Source organism: Anas acuta, chromosome 2, assembly GCF_963932015.1.
Source record: "Anas acuta chromosome 2, bAnaAcu1.1, whole genome shotgun sequence".
NCBI lineage: Eukaryota > Metazoa > Chordata > Aves > Anseriformes > Anatidae > Anas > Anas acuta.
Window position 1 is genome coordinate 53,600,950 of NC_088980.1, and position 22,532 is coordinate 53,623,481.

The 22,532-nt window shown below is 45.5% G+C and overlaps 2 protein-coding genes across 9 annotated transcripts in view; both read right to left on the reverse strand.

Annotated features, from left to right (window-relative positions):
* The window catches only part of LOC137851607 (nuclear pore complex protein Nup153-like), a 60,389-nt gene that overhangs the window by 1,487 nt on the left and 36,370 nt on the right, over positions 1-22,532 (reverse strand). The gene's annotated exons all lie outside the window — the stretch shown is intronic.
* Positions 1,250-16,897, reverse strand: LOC137851905 (nuclear pore complex protein Nup153-like). The gene is made up of 8 exons (XM_068673002.1): positions 16,696-16,897; positions 14,394-14,642; positions 13,048-13,187; positions 12,843-12,965; positions 7,242-7,352; positions 7,066-7,104; positions 6,914-6,967; positions 1,250-1,396 (listed from the first exon to the last, which is right to left on the reverse strand). The coding sequence occupies exons 1-8, from the start codon at positions 16,880-16,882 to the stop codon at positions 1,250-1,252; spliced, it is 1,050 nt and encodes a 349-aa protein (XP_068529103.1). The 5' UTR covers positions 16,883-16,897.

Genomic DNA, 22,532 nt, shown 5'->3' on the forward strand with positions numbered 1-22,532 from the left:
TTTGTGAAGGGTAGGTCCTGCCTAACTAACCTGATTTCCTTTTATGATAAGATCACCCGTATGGTGGACCAAGGGAAACCAGCTGATGTGATTTTTTTGGACTTCAGCAAGGCTTTTGACACGGTTTCCCATAGGATCCTACTGGACAAAATGTCCCCCATACAGCTAAATAAAAACATCATACGATGGGTGAGCAATTGGCTAACCGGCAGGGCCCAAAGGGTTATGGTAAATGGGGCTGCGTCAGGCTGGCGGGCGGTCACCAGTGGGGTCCCTCAAGGCTCCATTTTAGGGCCGGTACTTTTCAATATTTTTATAAATGATCTGGATGTAGGAATAGAAGGTATTTTGAGCAAGTTTGCTGATGACACCAAACTTGGAGGAGTTGTGGACTCTGTTGAGGGTGGAAAGGCCTTGCAGAGGGATCTGGATAGGTTGGAGAGCTGGGCGATCACCAACCGCATGAAGTTCAATAAGAGCAAGTGCCGGGTCCTGCACCTGGGACGGGGAAACCCTGGCTGCACGTACAGACTGGGCGATGAGACGCTGGAGAGCAGCCTAGAAGAGAGGGATCTGGGGGTCGTGGTAGACAGCAAGTTGAATATGAGCCAGCAGTGTGCCCTGGCAGCCAGGAGGGCCAACCGTGTCCTGGGGTGCATCAAGCACGGCATCGCTAGTAGGTCAAGGGAGGTGATTGTCCCGCTCTACTCTGCGCTGGTGCGGCCCCACCTCGAGTACTGTGTGCAGTTCTGGGCACCACAGTATAAAAAGGACATGAAACTGTTGGAGAGTGTCCAGAGGAGGGCTACGAAGATGGTGAAAGGCCTGGAGGGGAAGACGTACGAGGAACGGCTGAGGGCACTGGGCCTGTTCAGCCTGGAGAAGAGGAGGCTGAGGGGAGACCTCGTCACAGTCTACAACTTCCTCGTAAGGGGGTGTCGAGAGGCAGGAGACCTTTTCTCCATTAACACCAGCGACAGGACCCGCGGGAACGGGGTTAAGCTGAGGCAGGGGAAATTTAGGCTTGACACCAGGAGGGGGTTCTTCACAGAGAGGGTGGTTGCACACTGGAACAGGCTCCCCAGGGAAGTGGTCACTGCACCGAGCCTGACTGAATTTAAGAAGAGATTGGACTGTGCACTTAGTCACATGGTCTGAACTTTTGGGTAGACCTGTGCGGTATCAAGAGTTGGACTTGATGTTCCTTAAGGGTCCCTTCCAACTCAGGATATTCTATGATTCTATGATTCTATACTCTGTTGCAAATTTTGCTGGAATCAGGAGTTGAAGTCTTTGCTGGTTTAGAATACTGGACCCGATGCATTGAATGAAGGTTTAACCTTGGTTTCACAAGTCTCTTTACAGGTGGATGCGGGGACTCATTCTGGGAGTCCAGCTTTGAAAGGGAAACAGCAATCATTTTATCCTGACGTCTACCCAAAATAATTCCAATATTTATTGATGAAAACAAATTACAGAACTATAAAGCTCCCATCGGTCTTGGAACTCTGTGAATACAATTTGAAAATTCTAAAAACCATTCAACCTATAGAGGGAAATCACCAGAAAACCAGTAACAAAATCCATAAAGCTATATTTAAGTAGCCAAAGTCTGACTGAATTCCATTTCAAAATGTGGCAGTTAGCTTTGTAGACAAAATAATTCAGGCTACCATAATTAAAATAACTCGGGTTCCTATATGTTCCTACCTTTTCCTCTGCCCACACTGATTTTTTTTTAATAGCTTAATTCATTAATTTAACATTCAAAGCGTTAAGCAACTAATTATACAGGCTTCTGGGCTTCACATTCCCTACATTTTCCCCCTTCAAAGTTACACAAACAATAGAACACATTCAAAATAAAGTTGTCAATCTTACAATAATCTCATTCATTAAACTATGATCCCATGCTTTAGATGTGCATTTAGATGCACATCAAGTAGTGGGTTTGACTTCATTTTTCAACACATTTTCACAGACCAGAGTTACTTTTTAACACAGACCACTGCATGTTCTGCAGAACTGACTTAACTGAACTGTCAAACAGAAAACAAACCCTGAAGCCTAAAAGATTTACCAATGGCTCCACCTGCAGTCTTAAGGATCAGAAGATACAGTCTTAGCAAGTATGCTATTGTTCAAATCAATACCAACAGAAAATGGTTTACATTGCAGCTTTAGTTTCACAGTATCTCCCAACTCTTAGTAACAGAATTCACACCACCTATGAAGTGTACAAAAATATATCTTTCTAAAAATTATTACATTCATTTTGAAACCTTGAATAAAATACGTTTTATGGAAGCTCACAAATCTCCTTCGAGTGAACGATGGGTCACTGCTGGTTTAAAGGTAAAAAAGAAAAATATTAATTCCCCCAGTTAGGCATTTAATACACCAAGAGCTATTCTGCCTGGTACAGTTCCTTGAAATAAGAAAAATACCACATCACTGCGACCCGCTGCAGAAGTTTAGCCTGAGTGCACAAGTGTTCTGTCAACCCCACGTTCACTTCAGCAGGAAAACACACAATCATCTCCTTCGCAAATAATTGCTTCTCATCAAGGGCTACCCTTCTCCTGCCAAGCATTATGAATTCCAGTATTATGAAGAGACAATCTATCTCCTCCTACCCAGTGACAGCTGCGTGCAACATTCATTTAGTGGCTGACAACTTCAGGCTTTCTGTTTGTCGTGGTTTAACCCGGCCGGCAGCTAAACACCACGCAGCCGTTCGCTCACCCTCCCCCCTCCCTCTCTGGGACGGGGGAGAGAAATGGAAAGTGAAGCCCATGAGTTGAGATAAAGACAGTTTAATAAGACAGGAAAATAATAATAAAAAAATAATAATAAAATAATAACAATAATAATACAATGGTGATAATAGGAAAGTAATAATAGTATGTACAAACAAGTGATGCACAATGCAATTGCTCACCACTCGCTGACCGATGCCCAGCCTAACCCCGAGCAGTCCAGCCCCCTCCCCCTGGCTAGCCACCCCTATATATTGTTTAGCATGACGTCAGATGGTATGGAATACCCCTTTGGCTAGTTTGGGTCACCTGTCCTGGGTCTGTCCCCTCCCAGCTCTTACTGCACCCCCAGCCTGCCCGTTGGCAGGACAGAGCAAAAGGCTGAGATGTCCTTGGCTTAGTATAAGCACTGCTCTGCAACAATTAAAGCATCGGGGTGTTATCAGCACTCTTCTCATCCTAAGCCAAAACACAGCATGCCACCAGCTACTAGGAAGAAAATTAATTCTGTGCTAACTGAAACCAGGACATCTATCCACCCCTTATTCCATACCATTTATGTCATGCTCAGGTTACACTCTTTTCCATACATTCTAATTAGTCACCTATAGTAATCATGGTAGTGATAACATACAGTATAATATACTATTTAACATGGTACAATTCAGTTCATGGGCTATTCTCACCCAGTATTAAATCTCCTTGAGGTACACACCGCACCTCTCCGTTCTTTTGCATCACCCACCAAGTGTATCCAGGTCCCTGAGCGAAAACAATTCCACGAATAGGTTTGCCTTTTCCTGAGGCAGGAGTAGCCCAGACTGTTTTACCCAGCATATTTTTTACATGCACTACAGGAACTTTATCCCCATCTACAGTACGTAACAGGTTTGATTGGGCAGGTCCAGCTCGGTTGGTAGATCCCCTAGTATTGACTAACCAGGTGGCCTTTGCCAAATGCGTATCCCAGTTTTTGAACGTCCCAGCGCCCATTGCTTTCAAGGTAGTCTTTAACAGGCCATTGTATCGTTCAACTTTCCCAGAGGCTGGTGCATGATAGGGGATGTGATACACCCATTCAATACCATGTTCTTTGGCCCAAGTGTCTATAAGGTTGTTTCGGAAGTGAGTCCCATTGTCTGATTCTATTCTTTCTGGGGTGCCATGTCGCCATAGGACTTGCTTTTCAAGGCCCAGGATGGTGTTCCGGGCAGTGGCATGAGGCACAGGATATGTTTCCAGCCATCCGGTGGTTGCTTCCACCATTGTAAGTACGTGGCGCTTGCCATTGCGAGTTTGAGGGAGTGTGATGTAATCAATCTGCCAGGCCTCTCCATATTTATATTTCAGCCATCGTCCTCCATACCAAAGAGGCTTTGACCGTTTGGCTTGCTTGATTGCAGCACATGTTTCACAGTCATGAATAACCTGTGCTATAGCGTCCATGGTCAAGTCCACCCCTCGATCACGAGCCCATCTGTATGTTGCGTCTCTACCTTGATGGCCTGAGGTGTCATGGGCCCATCGGGCTATAAATAATTCACCTTTATGCTGCCAATCCAAGTCCACCTGAGCTACTTCAATCTTAGCAGCCTGATCCACCTGCTGGTTGTTTTGATGTTCTTCAGTAGCCCGATTCTTGGGCACATGAGCATCTACGTGGCGTACTTTCACAGCCAGGTTCTCTACCCGAGCAGCAATATCTTGCCACAATGCAGCAGCCCAGATGGGTTTGCCCCTCCGCTGCCAGTTGTTTTGCTTCCATTGCTGTAACCATCCCCACAGGGCATTTGCTACCATCCATGAATCGGTGTAGAGATAGAGAACTGGCCATTTTTCTCGTTCAGCAATGTCTAAAGCCAGCTGAATGGCTTTCACTTCTGCAAACTGACTCGATTCACCTTCTCCCTCAGCAGCTTCTGCAACTCGTCGCGTAGGACTCCATACAGCAGCCTTCCATCTCCGATGCTTCCCCACAATACGACAGGACCCATCAGTGAACAGGGCATATTTCTTTTCATTCTCTGGCAACTGGTTGTACAGTGGGGCTTCTTCAGCACGACCCACCTCCTCCTCTGATGATATCCCAAAGTATTTGCCTTCTGGCCAGTCCATGATCACTTCCAATATTCCTGGGCGACTGGGGTTTCCTATTCGAGCCCGCTGAGTAATCAGTGCAACCCACTTGCTCCATGTAGCATCAGTTGCATGATGCGTAGAGGGGACCCTTCCCTTGAACATCCAGCCTAGTACTGGCAATCGGGGTGCTAGGAGGAGCTGCGCTTCAGCACCGACCACCTCCGAAGCAGATCGAACTCCTTCATATGCTGCCAATATCTCCTTTTCAGTTGGAGTATAGCGGGCCTCAGATCCTCTGTATCCCCGACTCCAAAACCCCAGGGGCCGACCTCGAGTTTCCCCAGGTTCTTTCTGCCAGAGGCTCCAGGTGGGGCCGTTCTCCCCGGCTGCAGTGTAGAGCACATTCTTTACATCTGGTCCTGTTCGAACTGGCCCAAAGGCTACTGCATGGACTATTTCCTGCTTGATTTGTTCAAAGGCTTGTCGTTGTTCAGGGCCCCATTCAAACTCATTCTTCTTACGGGTTACTTGGTAGAGCGGGTTTACAATCAGACTGTAATTTGGGATGTGCATTCTCCAAAACCCCACAACACCTAGGAAAGTCTGTGTTTCTTTTTTGTTAGTTGGTGGAGACATAGCTGTTATTTTGTTGATCACATCCATTGGGATTTGACGACGTCCATCTTGCCATTTTATTCCTAAAAACTGGATCTCTCGTGCAGGTCCTTTGACTTTATTCTGTTTTATGGCAAAACCGGCTTTCAGAAGGATTTGGACTATTTTCCTCCCTTTCTCGAAAACTTCCTCTGCTGTGTCACCCCACACAATAATGTCATCGATGTACTGCAGGTGTTCAGGAGCTTCCCCCTGCTCTAGCGCAGACTGGATCAGCCCATGGCAAATGGTAGGGCTGTGTTTCCACCCCTGGGGCAGCCTATTCCAAGTATATTGGACTCCCCTCCAAGTGAAGGCAAATTGTGGCCTGCACTCTGCTGCTAGAGGGATGGAGAAAAATGCATTAGCGATATCAATTGTGGCGTACCACTTGGCTGCCCTCGATTCAAGTTCATACTGAAGTTCCAGCATGTCCGGCACTGCAGCACTGCTAACTGTGCTAACTGAAACCAGGACACTGTTGCAAATCTGGCAGATCTTTCTTAATGCCTTATCACAGGTGTGTTTCTATAATAGAACTGAGAGTTCACACCAGATTTGTTTTTAGTTATTTGGATAATATTTATGATAGACTTCACTTCTCAATGCCTTTGTCATTTGGCATATGGTGAAAAGATGGCACAGGAAAGCTGACATGTTTGCAAACTCTCAAGTGATTGTAAACTTAATTATACATCCAATCAAGGAATTAGCACAGAAACTTCTTCAGACATTGTCCCTTTTCTCATTAGAACAGAAGATGAAGAGTGTGCACATCCTGTTCTTTCCTTCAGTCACCTCATCTTAAAGCGGTCCTTTCAGGGTTTTGCAATTTAATAAACCCAATGACACCCCTAATTAAAGTCACCAAAAAAAGATGACTGGTTTTCATTTTTTAAACAAAATGAAAGGAAATCATGCTTTACCACAGCACTATCACCAATTCTGTGCTACCTCCAAATAGGAATTCAGGAGCATAAGATTTATAGTGTCAGAAATTAACGATTTTCCTTGGTTTTACCTTGAATGGTGATAAAAAGCAGAAAAATAGTTTGCTGTGCCTAAATGAACACCCAAGTCCGTACAAAGTCTATATGACCAGTCAAGCAGTATTTTTCTGTTTGTGATCATTTCTTCAAGAGAAAAAATTTCCTCAACAGGAATTTTAATATGCAGCTTCACCCCAAACTGGGGGACAAGATAAAACTACTTCGTGTGTTCTAGAGTCGTTGCTCTCAACTTACAAAGATAACAAATCTTAACGTGAGTAATCTTTACAGCCCTTCATCTCTTGTAGATAGATGCCAATATTACCTGGATTAGATGCGTATGTTGTCATTGAGGTTTGAGAAAATTTTTCTAATAGTGATAAAGCATTAGAGAAGTTATCTACCTCATCTTAAGACATTATTGGTTCTTACCTTTCTTCGTTTGGGCTGAAGGTCAGGAATATTCAGTTCATCTATGTCTGGAGGCTAAGGGAAAAAATAAAGCCTAAATGTTAGAGGGTTTTTTTTTTTCCCTGAGAGAGGGTTCCCTGCAACAAAAATATGGGGGTTCATGGTCAACTTACAGAACTCAGCGGCAAAAGAGGTGGCATTTTTTCATCATCCTGTTGAAAAAATAGTGCAATAAATTAAACTTGACACAACATAAGGAAGAACAGTTTTATCTTTCTCCTTTGATGGCACATTTACTAAGTTTTAGAAACACGTGAAGCAAAAACAGATTAAAAGAAGTGCTATTTACCATCAAAGGGCTTGACAGCTTCTCCATTGCCTCCAAGATGCACCGTGCTGCGGTACTTAAGGTAGCGTGGGACTGCACTTTTTCTTGCCTAACTCTCCTTCTCATTTGTACCTGGAAAATTAGCATTTTAAGTGTTACAATGGTCAATTCCGAGTTAAGGAGGCATGTATTTTATGTTCCAAGGCTACACTGATGATATAACCAATATATTCTGATGACAGAGAAAAATGCAGTCACTGGGAGTTCAAGCCGTAAAGAAGAGTACATGCTGAGTACAACGAAGTTTACCTTGGGCCTCAGTGCATCTTGCTCGTGCTTGTTGCGCGAGTAATAAAAGAAATCCAGACTTGTAAAAGTCATCAAGACGGATGATGCTAGGACTGCTAAGGCCTCCAAAGCAGTAATCAGGGAAACAGAACTCAAGAAAAGGCTTGTGGTACAGAAAGTGCTTTCGCTAACAACACAGACCTCAGAGTTTCACGATGGTGTAGGTGTACCATCTTAAAATCAGTGCATACAATCATAACCAGGAACTAGTTTTACTTCTCTCTTGCTTCCTCCCTTCCCCCAAGATTAAAGTTGGCTGCAAATCTTTGTTTTAAAAGATAAAGATCCGATTTCAACTGTAACAGATCTAAATATTACACTGAAAAAGTAAACTGTTTATTTGCACCACCCAACTTCAAATATCATGCAAAAACTTCCCTTGGTGTGACTTTTTTCTTCCCATGTTAAACCCCTCTGTGTTTATCACACGATATGAAGACAGGAAGCAGACCATGCAGCATATAAAAACACAAGTGAGACTCACAGAACGGTTACGGTTGGAAGTGACCTCTGGTGATCACCTGCTCTACCCCCTGCTCAAGCGGGGCCACCCCAAGCAGGTTGCCCAGGACCATATCAAGTCAGCTCTTGAAGATCTCCAAAGAGGGAGACTCCACAGTCTCTCTGGGCAACCTGTGCCAGGGCTCCATCACCTGCACAGGAGAAAAGCATTTCCTGATGTTCAGACAGAACCTCATTTTGTTTGTGCCTGTTGCCTCCTGACCTGGCACTGGGCACCGCTGAAAACAGAATGGCTCTCTATGCTCTTTGCACCATCCCTTCAGGTATTTACATACATCAATAAGATCCCCCCCCGAACCTCCTCTCCTCCATGCTGAACAGTCCCAGCAGTCTCGGCCTCTCCTCAGAGGAGAGGTGCTCCCAGACCCTTGATCGTCTTGGTGGCCCTTCGCTGGACTCTCTAGTACATCGCTGTAATCCACAGCAAGCAGCAATAAGCAAGCTTCTCTCTCCTTTAAAAGCCTAGTATTTTGGTTCCTCTTGTTACCATAATCCACTAATATTGTTAGAAAACAAAAATAGCTGACCAAAGAGGGTTCCCAGCTTTGAACCACAAGTTTTCAAGGTTTCCCCTAAGTGAGCTACTGCCCTCGTTCTATTGCAGAGCTGGACTGTCAGAACAGATCCAGCAAACCTATGTTTTCATTTCACAGAATCACAGAATCACAGAATTTCTAGGTTGGAAGAGACCTCAAGATCATCAAGTCCAACCTCTAACCTAACACTAACAGTCCCCACTAAACCATATCCCTAAGCTCTACATCTAATCGTCTTTTGAAGACTTCCAGGGATGGTGACTCCACCACCTCCCTGGGCAGCCTGTTCCAATGCCTAACAACCCTTTTAGTAAAGAAGCTCTTCCTAACATCTAACCTAAAACTCCCCTGGCGCAACTTAAGCCCATTCCCCCTCGTCCTGTCACCAGGCACGTGGGAGAACAGGCCAACCCCCACCTCGCTACAGCCTCCTTTAAGGTACTTGTAGAGAGCAATAAGGTCGCCCCTGAGCCTCCTCTTCTCCAGGCTGAACAAGCCCAGCTCCTTCAGCCGCTCCTCATAGGACTTGTTCTCCAGGCCCCTCACCAGCTTCGTCGCCCTTCTTTGGACCCGCTCAAGCACCTCGATGTCCTTCTTGTAGCGAGGGGCCCAAAACTGAACACAGTACTCGAGGTGCGGCCTCACCAGAGCCGAGTACAGGGGGACGATCACCTCCCTAGCCCTGCTGGTCACGCTGTTTCTGATACAAGCCAGGATGCCGTTGGCCTTCTTGGCCACCTGAGCACACTGCTGGCTCATATTCAGCCGACTGTCCACCATCACTCCCAGGTCCTTCTCAGCCTGGCAGCTCTCCAACCACTCATCTCCCAGCCTGTAGCTCTGCTTGGGGTTATTGCGCCCCAGGTGCAGGACCCGGCACTTGGCCTTGTTGAACCTCATGCAGTTGACCTCAGCCCATCGGTGCAGCCTATCCAGATCCTCCTGCAGAGCCTTCCTACCCTCGAGCAGATCGACACACGCACCTAACTTGGTGTCATCTGCAAACTTACTGAGGGTGCACTCAATGCCCTCGTCCAGATCATTGATGAAGATGTTAAAGAGGACCAGCCCCAGCACCGAGCCCTGGGGGACGCCACTAGTGACTGGCCTCCAACTGGACTTGACTCCATTCACCACGACTCTTTGGGCCCGGCTATCCAGCCAGTTTCTAACCCAACGAAGCGTGCGCCAGTCCAAGCCAAGAGCAGCCAGTTTCTTGAGGAGAATGCTGTGGGAGACGGTGTCAAAAGCCTTGCTGAAGTCAAGGTAGACCACATCCACAGCCTTTCCCTCATCCACCCAGCGCGTCACTTTGTCATAGAAGGAGATCAGGTTCGTCAAGCAGGACCTGCCTTCCATAAACCCATGCTGACTGGGCCTGATCACCTGCTTGCCCTTCAAGTGCCGCATGATGACTCCCAAGAGGATCTGCTCCATGAGCTTCCCTGGCACTGAGGTCAAACTGACAGGCCTGTAGTTCCCCGGGTCTGCCCTCCGGCCCTTCTTGTAGATGGGCGTCACGTTTGCTAGCCGCCAGTTAGCTGGGACCTCCCCCGATAGCCAGGACTGCTGATAAATGATGGATAGTGGCTTGGCCAGCTCCTCTGCCAGTTCTCTCAGTACCCTTGGGTGGATCCCATCCAGCCCCATCGACTTGTGCACATCCAAGTGCCGTAGCAGGTCACCAACCAGTTCTTCATGGATGGTGAGGGCCACATCCTGCTCCCCATCCCCTTCCACCAGCTCAGGGTACTGGGTATCCAGAGAACAACCGGTATTGCCGCTAAAGACTGAGGGAAAGAAGTCATTGAGCACCTCTGCCTTTTCCTCATCTCTTGTAACTAAGTTTCCCCCCGCATCCAGTAAAGGATGGAGATTCTCCTTTGTCCTCCTTTTTGTGTTGATGTATTTATAAAAGCGTTTTTTGTTATCTTTAATGGCAGTAGCCAGATTGAGCTCCAGATGAGCTTTGGCCTTCCTAATTTTGTCCCTGCACAGCCTCACAACATCCTTATAGTCCTCCCTAGTGGCCTGCCCACTCTTCCAAAGATTATAAACCCTCTTTTTTCTCCTAAGCTCAAGCCACAGTTCTCTGTTGAGCCAGGCTGGTCTTCTTCCCCGCTGGCTCATCTTTGGGCACATGGGAACAGACCGCTCCTGCGCCATTAGGATTTGCCTCTTGAAGAGCGCCCAGCCTTCCTGGACCCCTCTGCCCTTCAGAACCACCTCCCAAGGAACTCCACCAACTAGTGTCCTGAGCAGCCCAAAGTCAGCTCTCCGAAAGTCCAATACAGTGGTTTTACTGGTCCCCTTCCTGGCCTCGCCAAGAATAGTGAACTCCACCATTTCGTGGTCACTCTGCCCAAGACAGCTCCCGACAATCACATCCTCCACCAGTCCTTCTCTGTTTGTGAAGAGAAGGTCTAGCGGGGCACCACCCCTGGTAGGTTCACTAATCAGCTGCGTCAGGAAGCTATCTTCCACTTTCTCTAGAAACCTCCTAGACTGTTTTCTCTGGGCTGTGTTGTGCTTCCAGGATATGTCAGGGAAGTTGAAGTCCCCCACGAGTACAAGCGCTGAAGATTTCACAACTTCTGTCAGCTGCCTGTAGAACTCCTCATCCGTCTCCTCATCCTGGTTCGGCGGTCTATAGCAGACCCCGACCAGGACACTAGCCTTGTAGTCCCTGCCGATCCTAACCCAAAGGGACTCGATCTTGTCATTCCTAGCCTCGAGTTCTACAACATCGAAAGACTCTCTAATATAGAGAGCCACACCGCCACCCCTTCTGTGCTGCCTGTCCCTTCTGAAGAGCTTATAGCCAGGCATCGCAGCACTCCAGTCATGAGACTGGTCCCACCACGTTTCCGTGATGGCAACCAAGTCATAGCCTGCCCGCTGCACGATGGCTTCCAGCTCCTCCTGTTTGTTACCCATGCTGCGTGCATTGGTGTAGATGCACTTCAGCTGGGCCATTACTTTATTCCCCGGCCTTGCCATTGTTCCCCCTGGCACAGCTCCAACAATCCTTGCTTCACCCCCATCCCCCTTCTTACCTAATTTAAAGCCCTATCAATGAGCCCCGCCAGCTCCTGGCCAAGGATCCTTTTTCCCCTAAAGGATAGGGACCCGTCTACGGCCATCAGACCAGGTGCTGAATAAACTGCCCCATGGTCGAAAAACCCAAGATCTCTGCGTTGGCACCAGCCCCGGAGCCACGTGTTTAACAGGTGGGCTTTCCTTGTCCTATCCGTACCCCTCCCTGTCACCGTAGGGATGGATGAAAACACTACCTGCACTCCCGCTCCTTCCACTAACCGTCCCAGCCCCCTAAAGTCTCTTTTGATTGCCTTCAGGCTTCTGTCTTCAATGTCGTCACTGCCCGCCTGGACTATCAGAAGAGGATAATAATCAGAGGGGCGTACCAGGTTGTACCAGGGCGTACCAAATTTCCTTAAAATTCCTTTTGATTTATTGATAAAAGTCAAATTGATTTAAATGCATTCCTACCAAACCTGATTTGACTTTCCTTTTCGATTCAGCTCTAGCTAATCAGAGTTGTCAGCAGTTTTTATATGCTATTTCCAAGAACTCTTGGGGGCAAATACCTCTCTTCAAGAACTATATGAATCATTCAAAATAGAAAGCATGTTACTGCTTATCTTGGGACTGCATTTAGGCCTGCATGCCTCTACGTAACAGAAGAGCAAAGGATCAGCAAAGTTAATTTTAGATATTTTTAAAGAGCGCAGTTTTATACAACAGATCCATAGCATGAGTGCAGGCATGCTTGCAAAAAAAGATCCACAGATAAACATTGGCCAGGTTTGACTACTGTAGCTTTTGCTACTATAAACACAACTTTTCAAAGTTATGCTGCCATTGTTTTTATTTACATTAAAATAACACCATGCAATGTAGTCAGAGGCAGACAATGGCACTCAAATGGAACTTCTTGAAAGAAGTAACAACAGAGGAAACCCCAACTACCAACAACTAGCCTAAACTGTCATTCTTGCTCTTTCTGGCAAGTATTACCTGTGGTAAAAACTGCTAAAAAAAGAACTTAACCCGAAATCAATCTCTTCTATTTTTGTAGACCAAGAGGGCAGAAGAGCAACTGGTACCACATATTCAGCTCCCTGCTCAGAGCTCCTTTGGCAGTGCTGCTTTTTTATTTCCATCACTATTTCCCATTACCCTACTTTTCTCATACCCGATAAGGTTCTATCATCGACGGCTTTGATTTTCCAGCTGCACCACCATAGACCGTCTTTCCAGGGTAAAATGGAGAATACCCAGGCTGGTTTTTCTTACAGTCAGATGTGCTTCCGCGTGCCTACAGAAACACAGTACGTTAAGTGGACAGAAAAACAGCTACACATTCAAAGTGATTAAAAGAAAGACTGTGCAGTACTTACAGCACAAATTCCTCCAAAAGCAGATAAACTGAATGCAGGTTTCTTAGAGCTAGCTGCAGAATGCTGCGAGAGGGAATGAGTTCTATCAGCTTCTGTGGTCCAGAGCAGTGATGAAGAAGTATTTTTTAAAACTCCAACATCTGCCAAAGTGACATATATGTTAAATGTAAACGTCTCTAGTACATACAGAACTTTAACAGTAAAGACCACACTAATTCAAGTTCTTCAACACGGAAAAATAAACGTGGCTTCAGCTTCTTTAAACAGCTTCGTGTACAGACTGAAAATCAAGTAACAGCTACAAACTTGAAAACTGTTCACTGAGCTGCAAGTAGTTTTCAGCAATCTTAACAAGTTAATACTGTGCTTCCGGTGCAGAAGATTTTTTTTTCCTTTTGTGCTAAAAGCAAAGAGAACTGCATAAACATCAGTGCATTTGTACAGACAAAGCTTTTTTCTATGTTGGTGAAAGGCTGGAGGCCAGCACAGATCATAATTCCACAGGTTTTACACCTGGAAGATTCCTAGAAGGCTGCTCTAAGAGTTAACGATCTTCTTCCCACGTTTTACGACGACACACCAGAAAGTTGTAGTGCACTCAGGTTACACTGCTAAAGCCCAGCAACTCTACTCTCAACCATACACAAGTTCTCTGAAAAACCTGCTGAGGACACTTCAGTCCCTGTCTATCTGGGGGACTAGAAAAAGGTGCAAACCTGCTGTTTGCCCTTTCAATGAGAAGACCTAGGTACCAATCTACATCGACACAATGCTTATTTCTTATTTTAAAATGGTGTGCCTTCCTTAAGGAATTTGGCAAAAGACATGAAAGTATTGACAGCTGAAGCCTTCTACCAAGAAAGGTCAAAAAAACAGCCCGCAACGTGTTATGTCAGAGTACTTTCCTTATCTTCTCCTGCTAAAACACAGGAAAACATCTTGTGATTCTATTTGTCACCTACACTTATTCACATTTAACCAGATGTCTTGTCTGTTAGATATTCTGAGTCACTCTTCCTTCTAGACAATCAGCCTAGTTGTCAAGCTACAGCAAGTCAGCCTGATTTCCTACCATCCCAGTTCAAAATTTACATATAACCTAGCTGAAAGTGTGTATTTCAGCATCGACTCTTTGTAACAGCAGGGTATCACAAACCTATTCCAAAGCAGGCTTCTATTCAAAAGGTGATAGGATTATACACTTCTAAAACACTAAAACAAATTTAATTCTTGCATCCAAAGCTGACATTCTCCTATTTTGTTTACTAAGGTGATGTGCAATATTAAAGAACGCAAAGTACTTCACATTAAAAAAAAGTCAACTAAACAGAGAACAGAAAAATCACCTTTGTCAGATGCTCTAGAGGAGAAGCCACCGGTTCTTGACATGTTGTCATCGTCTCGTTGAGAGGTAGAATCTTTGATTTCTTTTATGAAAGAGAGTCCAGGACTGCCAATGCCAGATATTGAAGATGTGGAGGGCTGAGAAGGTGGGACAGAAGAATCCGACATGGTATAATTCAAATGGCTCCGATGAAGAGCGGGCCTTGTTAAGGCAACTGGGTAGTTCAGTGCTGAGCTACTTGTGGATGGTTCTAGACAAGAACAGGGAGATAATTAGCTTTGCTATAGACAAGCTCACAGAAGCCAAAACCTGTTTCCTATCAACAGCCATGCTATTGCCAAGTTCTAAGCGCAGAAATAGAGAAGCCAAATTTAACTTCTTCCTCACCCAGATACGGTTTCATCTAACTGTCTGGCTACAACAACAACACTGCTTGCAGTACTGAGTATTAATGTTGCAGTCAGAAGAAGTTAACTGTGAGGTTTCACAACACCAGATTCCGACCCCGTGTTCAAATGCTCTAACACTGACTTGGCCTTTCACCAAGTCAAACACAAATACTCCTCCTCGCATGTACAGCTTGCAAGAAGCTTTACAAAATTTGAGATTACATGCTAAGGCACAGGTAACACTGCAGCTTATATAATGTTGGAACAAAGGTCATTAATCTAAATACACAGCATGAAAATGAACACTTGCAGTACTTTTTTTCCCAAGTTCTACCAGATCAGCTCATCTTAGAGGCAAAACACTACCTCCTACCCATTAACTACGGGGATTTTGACCCAAGGGAAAAGTACGTTGACCCAAGTAACCAGATGAGCATTTTTCCCTCTTGAAGCAAAGGGTCTGCAAACAATGCCAGTGGCCTGATAAAAGCCTACAGTCTCCCCCAGGAATCTGGGCCATTAAAATGACTTTGCGCCACTATCCTCTTGATGCTCGCACTCAAGCTTAAACTAGTTAGTTCAATCTTCATAACCACTGCAGTACCACTAATTAGTTCTCCAAACCATGAGCAGATTTTTAGAACAGTACTGTTTGAGATACACAAAGTTATTCGGGCTGAAGGCCACCTAAGCAAGGAATATAGGCTCCAGCACATTGATACCTCAGAGCTGAAGAAACACATTTGTTTAAAAATGAAGTAATAATTTTTAAAAAATATCTTATTCTTAAGCAGAGCAAGTAACACCCACAGACAGCTACATAAGCTACAAAAGGTTCTAGGATGTCCACCTGCTCCTGATCTCCTGGAGTTAGTAAGCTTGCAGTGCAGCTGTTCTTACTGAAAGCTCCTTTCACACAGTTACATAGAAAAGCCAACATGTGTTCCTCAGTCATGAAGACCTTCTCTATTCTTTTCTCCAAACTTACTCCCAAGCTACAGCTACACAGAAAGCAATCAATCTCCTTGTTTACAATTAGATGAGATTGGAGGCAAAGCTATTTCCGCATTATTTTTTGATTCTGCCAACAACAGAAGCAACTGACTTTCCAGTTTACCTATGGTTATCTACGCACACTCAGACAAAACTTCTTTACTTATTAAAAGCTGAGGTCCCCAAAACAGCTAATTTAAGAGAAACTCCAGTAAGAGTATGTGCGGATTTATACAATAAGACTACAGTAGCAGTGAGAGGCATCGGATATAAGACAAATTCATCTTTTATGCAGTAAAGGGGTTACAAACCTCGTTGCCAACGCTCCCAATACCTTTTCAAAGACACCCCTTCCCCCTGCGTAGACCTTCAGGTTATTGAATATTTTAAGGATAATAATGTCATAAACCACATCCATGCACAAGTTCCCTAGTTCTCCATTAAGTTAACAAGGAACTTGACTAAATTGATCAAAGCCCAAAACAAAACCAAACAAAAAAAGTCAGGACGCGAGATGGAATTTTCCTGTGCCATTCTAGCATCTATTATTTTGTTTTGAAGACTGCAAAGCAAATTCATTTTTGAATTGCCTTACGCAATTAGGTTTTCATTCCGTTTCTTGTAAAATATGGAAAATGCAACCTAGCACACTTGCAAATGAGTTCTTTCCAGCATTTAGCACCTGGCTAATAGAGTACGTAAAGTTAACTGATGCCTTCCAAGAGCATAAGAGGTATGCTTCGTAATTGTGCGGACAGTTTAAAGCTAAGACAGTTTCACAAACAGTTGTTTCGACTTTCTTGTTTGTTTTTTTCATTCTGTCAAAACCCTCCTTCCAATTGCCTTTTGATATTCGGATTCAAAACTAGAAATCTGTGAATAAATACAGGTGGCCAGAATTCCGAATGATTTTTCACGTACCTTGTCTATTAAGTGTCGCTCGTTCAGGCATGTATCTCCCATCATTTAGGGTACCTCCATCTGCGTAATTATGATGCTGGTTTACTGGAGTCGCCGCCTGGTTTGCAGATTTATTTGCAGCTGCACACTCATTCTCACGCTTATTGAAATACTTCTGCAGCCACGCCGGTAATATACTTTTAACCATTTCTGTCACTCTGCTAATTATTCCCTGCTTGAAAGAAAAAACACTCGTTTAATTTCAGAAACACAGTCAACGGCATATGCTGGGATACAACTTTCCACGGACCCTGAAGACAGATATTATATAGCACATACTCAGAAGACGACGACAAGGTTGATCCTTAGCATAGGACCGCTATACTTCTGGTACACCTCAAATTCAGCTGACATGGATTTACGACTACTTACCGGTTTCTGCACTTCCAAGTGACCTTGGCAAAGTTCAAAATTTTGAAACTTCTGCCAAAATTCACCTGCAGGTTGTCAATTCGCAAGGGCATCAGGAAACTCTGTGCCTAAATACCTCCTGACCTACAGACTTGTTCCAGGACTCTTCCTCTTCGCGCTCTCACGTGAAAACCAACTAAACCTGCCTACAGCCACACGACGGGCTGCTCGCCTCCCTGGTGCGAGCAAACACGAAAGCTAACTCAGCAACCCCAACGCAATGACAAGTGGCAGGAGGTGATGAAGTTGAGCAAAAATCTGTTCATCAGTTGCTAACGCACGGGTCTGGCTGGGTCTGCACCAACAGCCCTGCTCGCCTGCTTCTCTGGTGTCAGGCAACACGATTGTCTAGTCTAAACTACTATTTGGGCGTCGAAAACTGGTAATGTAGTTTGAACATGCAGAAGTTACAGTCTAATCATTCTGAAACAAGAACTGTGCTGTATTCAACTCTTAAAACAAATTAGCGTAGAAGCCAAAACAAAAGCCTGAATCATTTAGGTTTTCCATACATGATAACGCAAACTGCGGAAAATAAGACAACCAGACAGCCCTGAATCTGGGGTTAAGAGAGAGGCATGGGAAGAGGAAGAAAGGAAGACCGAAAACACAAAGCCTTTCTCCAGAAAGACATCTTAATTCACGGTTTGACATTTTTCCTAGTGATCTGTAATTTCATCGTGTACTTGCACGAAGACAGAATAAATACCCAAGGACAGTTAAAACCACGCAGGACACCACCAAATAAACATAGCCATCACGGTTAATACCTTAAAACGCACACAGGTACAAAATGCTCTGGATGTTGCTATTCTTCTCCAAAAATCCTACGCCTCAGCTTCCCTACAAAAACCATTAAACGCACGTAATGCCATAGCTGACACACAGTCCGACATGCGGTACCAGCGGAGGCAGCCCCTTCCTCCTCCCCTGCCCCTCATTTCCACGTTCCCCTTTCACTGGGGCCAATATTCCTCTCCGATGAATGGAAGCCTATCAGGAACTCACATGGGTTCAAGTTTGCAAAAACAGACATTAGAATAGGCCTGCAGGATTCTGTTGCTGTGCAAATCCTCCCCGTACAGAAAGCGGCCCGAGACTCAAGACGGAACAAGTCACAGGCACTCAGAAGAGCAAACACCCCGTCACCTTGAATAACCTAAATGAGTAACTACAGAGCCTAGCTAGACGAATAATTAACCAAGATGACATTTTACCATCCAAACCTAAAGCCAGACTGCTTTGACCCTTTCTTGCATATGGCAGCCTGGCTGCTGCTCCCCGCATCAGTGGCATTTGAAGAAAGAACTGAACCCCGAATAATTTCTCCAGCCCTTTCAGAAGCCACAAGTGGGAAGTACTGACAGCCTGCTCCATCCGACCCGTGCATGGCGTAAGACAAGAAGCTTTGTCAATGACAAAGCAAGGAAAAGTAAAATATGCTGAAACATACCTCCAATTTCCTGCTGCACAGCAAAAAGGTTGATTAAATGACCGCAAAAGAACAAGGCAGGCGCTGTGAATGAGCCAGAGCCTGCCATCTAACATCGATATTGCCAAAAAAAGAAACAAACGCTCCCCCCAGAAGTAAAACACACCCTGCACACGTGCCCACTCACGACAAGGTTCAAGAAATTGAGGACTTCCCAATGGTGTCTCCCACCTGCCCGTCACAGCTACAGACCCAGAAATAAAGCACCACATCCCAGGTTCCCTACTGCCATCATTAATCCCTCTAGGGTTTAACACCCAACAGGCTGCTGCACAAGCCCCCTGCTTTCAGAGGAGGGAGCTGCTCTGGGGGCTCCCCATTGCCACAGGACAGGCAGTTTCACCCCAGCCGCATGGAGCAGCGCTTCAGCCGGTGACTGTGCTCCCGTCCTTCAGCAGACTCAGCATTAGCCCACTGATTTCAGCAGCCTGAGAGCTGCCGTCAGTCTCAACAGTTGCCTGCTCGTCTGAAACGCACTCGCACGCTATTCTCGTCCTAAAATAGCAGCAGGAAAGGAGAACAACACAGCACACGAAAAAATACCCCCTGAAAAGGCCCAATAGCTTACTAATAGGGATTTACAGCAGCTCCTCAAATGCTGCGCATCCCAAGAGCCCGCAGCCCTGCTACATACCTCTCTGTCAAGGTCTACACACACCAAGCAACAGTAGCTACAGTTACCAGAGGCAAGCTGCCTTCAGAGGCATCCCGAAACAAAAGATACAGAGGGGGAAATACCAGTAAACAAACAGGTGTCCTGGTTTACTACTTTGAAACACCATTTCTTTAAACGGTTTAGATAAAGGGAAAAAATAATGTTACAGTTTAACTTCCGAACTTAAAAGCGGGCTATTTCTTGGCAAAAAATACTTAAGGAATAGGACAGTTCTCCCAGCTTGCCAGGGGTCTCTCACACAGCAATGGGGGCAAAAGTATTGGCAGGAAGACTTGGCAACGATGCCTTACTGGAAACCGTCTATTTTTGTAACAGAGCTGATGTCAGTATGAGAGACTTAAGTAAATCCCACTCTCTGACAAAGGACGGACTAAAACAATTATCCAGAAAGGCAACACACTAACACAAATTCTTCAGAGATGCAAAAAGCACAACCCGATAAAAGAGCTAATTCATTAGATGCACACCTCTATCAGCATCAACTTTTTACCTCCAGCTGAACTCTGATTCTTGTATTTTCATTTTCTCCTCCAATTTCAGGAGTCTCAGGTCTTCAAGCATACGAATCAGTAAATCCTCAAAAAGAAAGCCTGCACCTGAGGGTGAAGTTCAGCGAGCGGCAGCGGATCGGAGGAAGCGCTTCCCACCACCAAAAAGGGCTTCCAGGCTCTCTCCATCCCCCACGGTTACCTTGTGCCAGCTCTGGCGCACAGCAGGCTGCCCTCCCTGCTGGCTGCATTCGTTAAGCTGGCAAAACGCACGGGTTTCCCTGCTGGACTAATGAATTCAGCTGGCGTGGTGCAACGCAAACGGCCCAGCAGGGAGAGCAAGATCAAGCAGCCAGCACACGAGAAGGAAGAAACGAGACCTCTCCCTCCTTTTGATTGAGTGTGCGCACACCATGCGGGTTGTATCAAACCGACCCAGACAAACATTCACCTGTGGGCTGTGATGTATTTTGGGGGCAGCCCCGGGTCCAGCTCACCGTGTGCTTACACAGGCGCTGGTGCCAACCCCGACGTGATCCCCTCTCTTGTGCAGCAGCGCGGGCTCAGGCTGCCTGCGGACTAACCAAGCTCTTGCTGTCTAGGGAGTGGGTTCGGTTTGGATGCAGGACAGCAGAGTTTTTCAGTTAGAAGAAAAAGACAATAAAGCTTACGACTTAATATGAACAGTATGTTACAGGAATGTCATTAATTCCGCGACAGTGGAAAAACCAACCACTTCATTGAAAGCAACTGGACTAGTTCAAATTTCTTTCTAAAAATCGTGAAGAAGGGATTATGCTTCCCCATGCCAAAGCGAGCCTCCTTTTCCTTACCGTAGCTAGCTTGAGAAGGAACCTCCCAGGGAAATTCTGCTGCTGCTTTACATTTCAGCGCTGCTTGACGATTTCTCCCATGAAGACACAGCCCACTGTTACCATTTCCACCCGAGTGCAAAAGGCCAGTAGATGCTCTGACAGCTAAATCAGTGTCTAACTCGCTAGGTTAAATCCTTGTGGCGCTGAACGGCCTTAGCTCAAGCTTGGTCCACACCTTCAGCCGACAACATTTCAAAAGAGGGTGCAAAGCACAAGACACCTTCCTTCTTGGTAAAAAGCACTACTTTAGGCTGTCGCTAATCCTCAGCAGAGATCAGTGGTGGTGCTGTAGATCTGAGCGCACGTTTTGTGCTACACTTTGAGATAGACACCTATCAGCACCAAAACCAAACGTTTAAGACCCAGGAGCAGTCTTAGGCGAGTGTGTTCTTAAACCCAAGAAGGGACGCATAAGTACGGTTACTATTCTTTACTGAAAGACTGCTTCACATATGCAGCGTGTCTGCAGCTAAGTTTCAAAGCCAGTCTATAGAACCGCACTAACAAAATGCAGTTCAGATTTGGTTTTCCCTTACCACACGGTCTAAACCAATTATTCTGACTCAACAAGCACAACGACAACTAAAACAATACCTGGTATGAGGATAACAGACTCTGGCATAACCCAGGAGACAAGAAGTTTAACGTTTTCAGAATTAAGATGATCAAGAAATACACTGCCCATAGCACCAGATGGTCTTTACAGGGCCATTAGCAGTTACCAGATTTAGCAAGATGGATGGTAACATACTTTTATATTTAGGATTTAAGTCGACAATGTGATGCCTAAACTGCCTATCTTACTTCCAGGTATTCTCCATTAAGTAAAACACAATTCATTGCAGCAGTTCACCACCAACAAACATATTTGCCAAAAGAAACGGCAAACTCCCTATTCCCCCCACTTATTCTAAGTCAATCTGTGCATACGAAGGCACACCACATGCTACAGATCCGCTACCTCCAACAACACGCTTGACTCCCAGCAATGAATTAAACAATATTTTCGGTGCCACTTTGCCTACAAGCACTCGCAAGCTACAGCTCGCAGGCGGGAGGACACGTTCTGCAGGTCAAACACAAGCAGGGGCAGGCCAAGTCCCACAACAGCTTCTAAAAGATGGTTAAATGCCACTCGAGGGCAGCTCACTGCTTGATGCTCATCGTCCCCGTGCCCAACGCTTTCTAGTGCAGAAGAGACGTTACAGGTAACCTGAAACACATCTCACAAACTGAAGTACTTCCTGACACAAAATGTAAGTCCTGGCACTTCGCAGTAGCACTCCAGAGTAAATCACCATTTTGTAACACGAGAAATGGAATTACATTTTTTAAATAACCGTGGGGTATATAAAAGATGTCAGAGTACTCTTACGCTCCTTCTGAACGACCTTTCCTATCCATGCTGATCTACAAACAGAGCTGACAACAGCTTATGCGGGTTTGCAAAACGCTATTATCTCAAGCCTGTCGTACATTCAGTACTTTTTCTTATAAACTATCTCAAACATGCAAGCTAAAACCAAGTAACCAAAGAGTCACCTTCAGCTATTTTCTACGCTCCCATTAGGTTTCAGCAAAACTAAACCTTTCCTACTTTCAAAGCATCACACACAGACGTTGCCTAGCGTGTAACTTACACCACACAATGCAACCGCATCAGCAGACCCTGCAATTAACTAGGGCACGAGAGTTTTTTTAAAGCGTGTTACATTTGCCCCTGCTGCATGCACTCCCTAACAAGATGGAAGAGAAGCTAAAATGCTGAGTCTCAGACACAGCTGCGTTAGCTGCAGCAGCAGCTAGGGTTACATTTGTTGACATTCAGGGCTAACCTTCTGAAGCTGCAAAGGTGA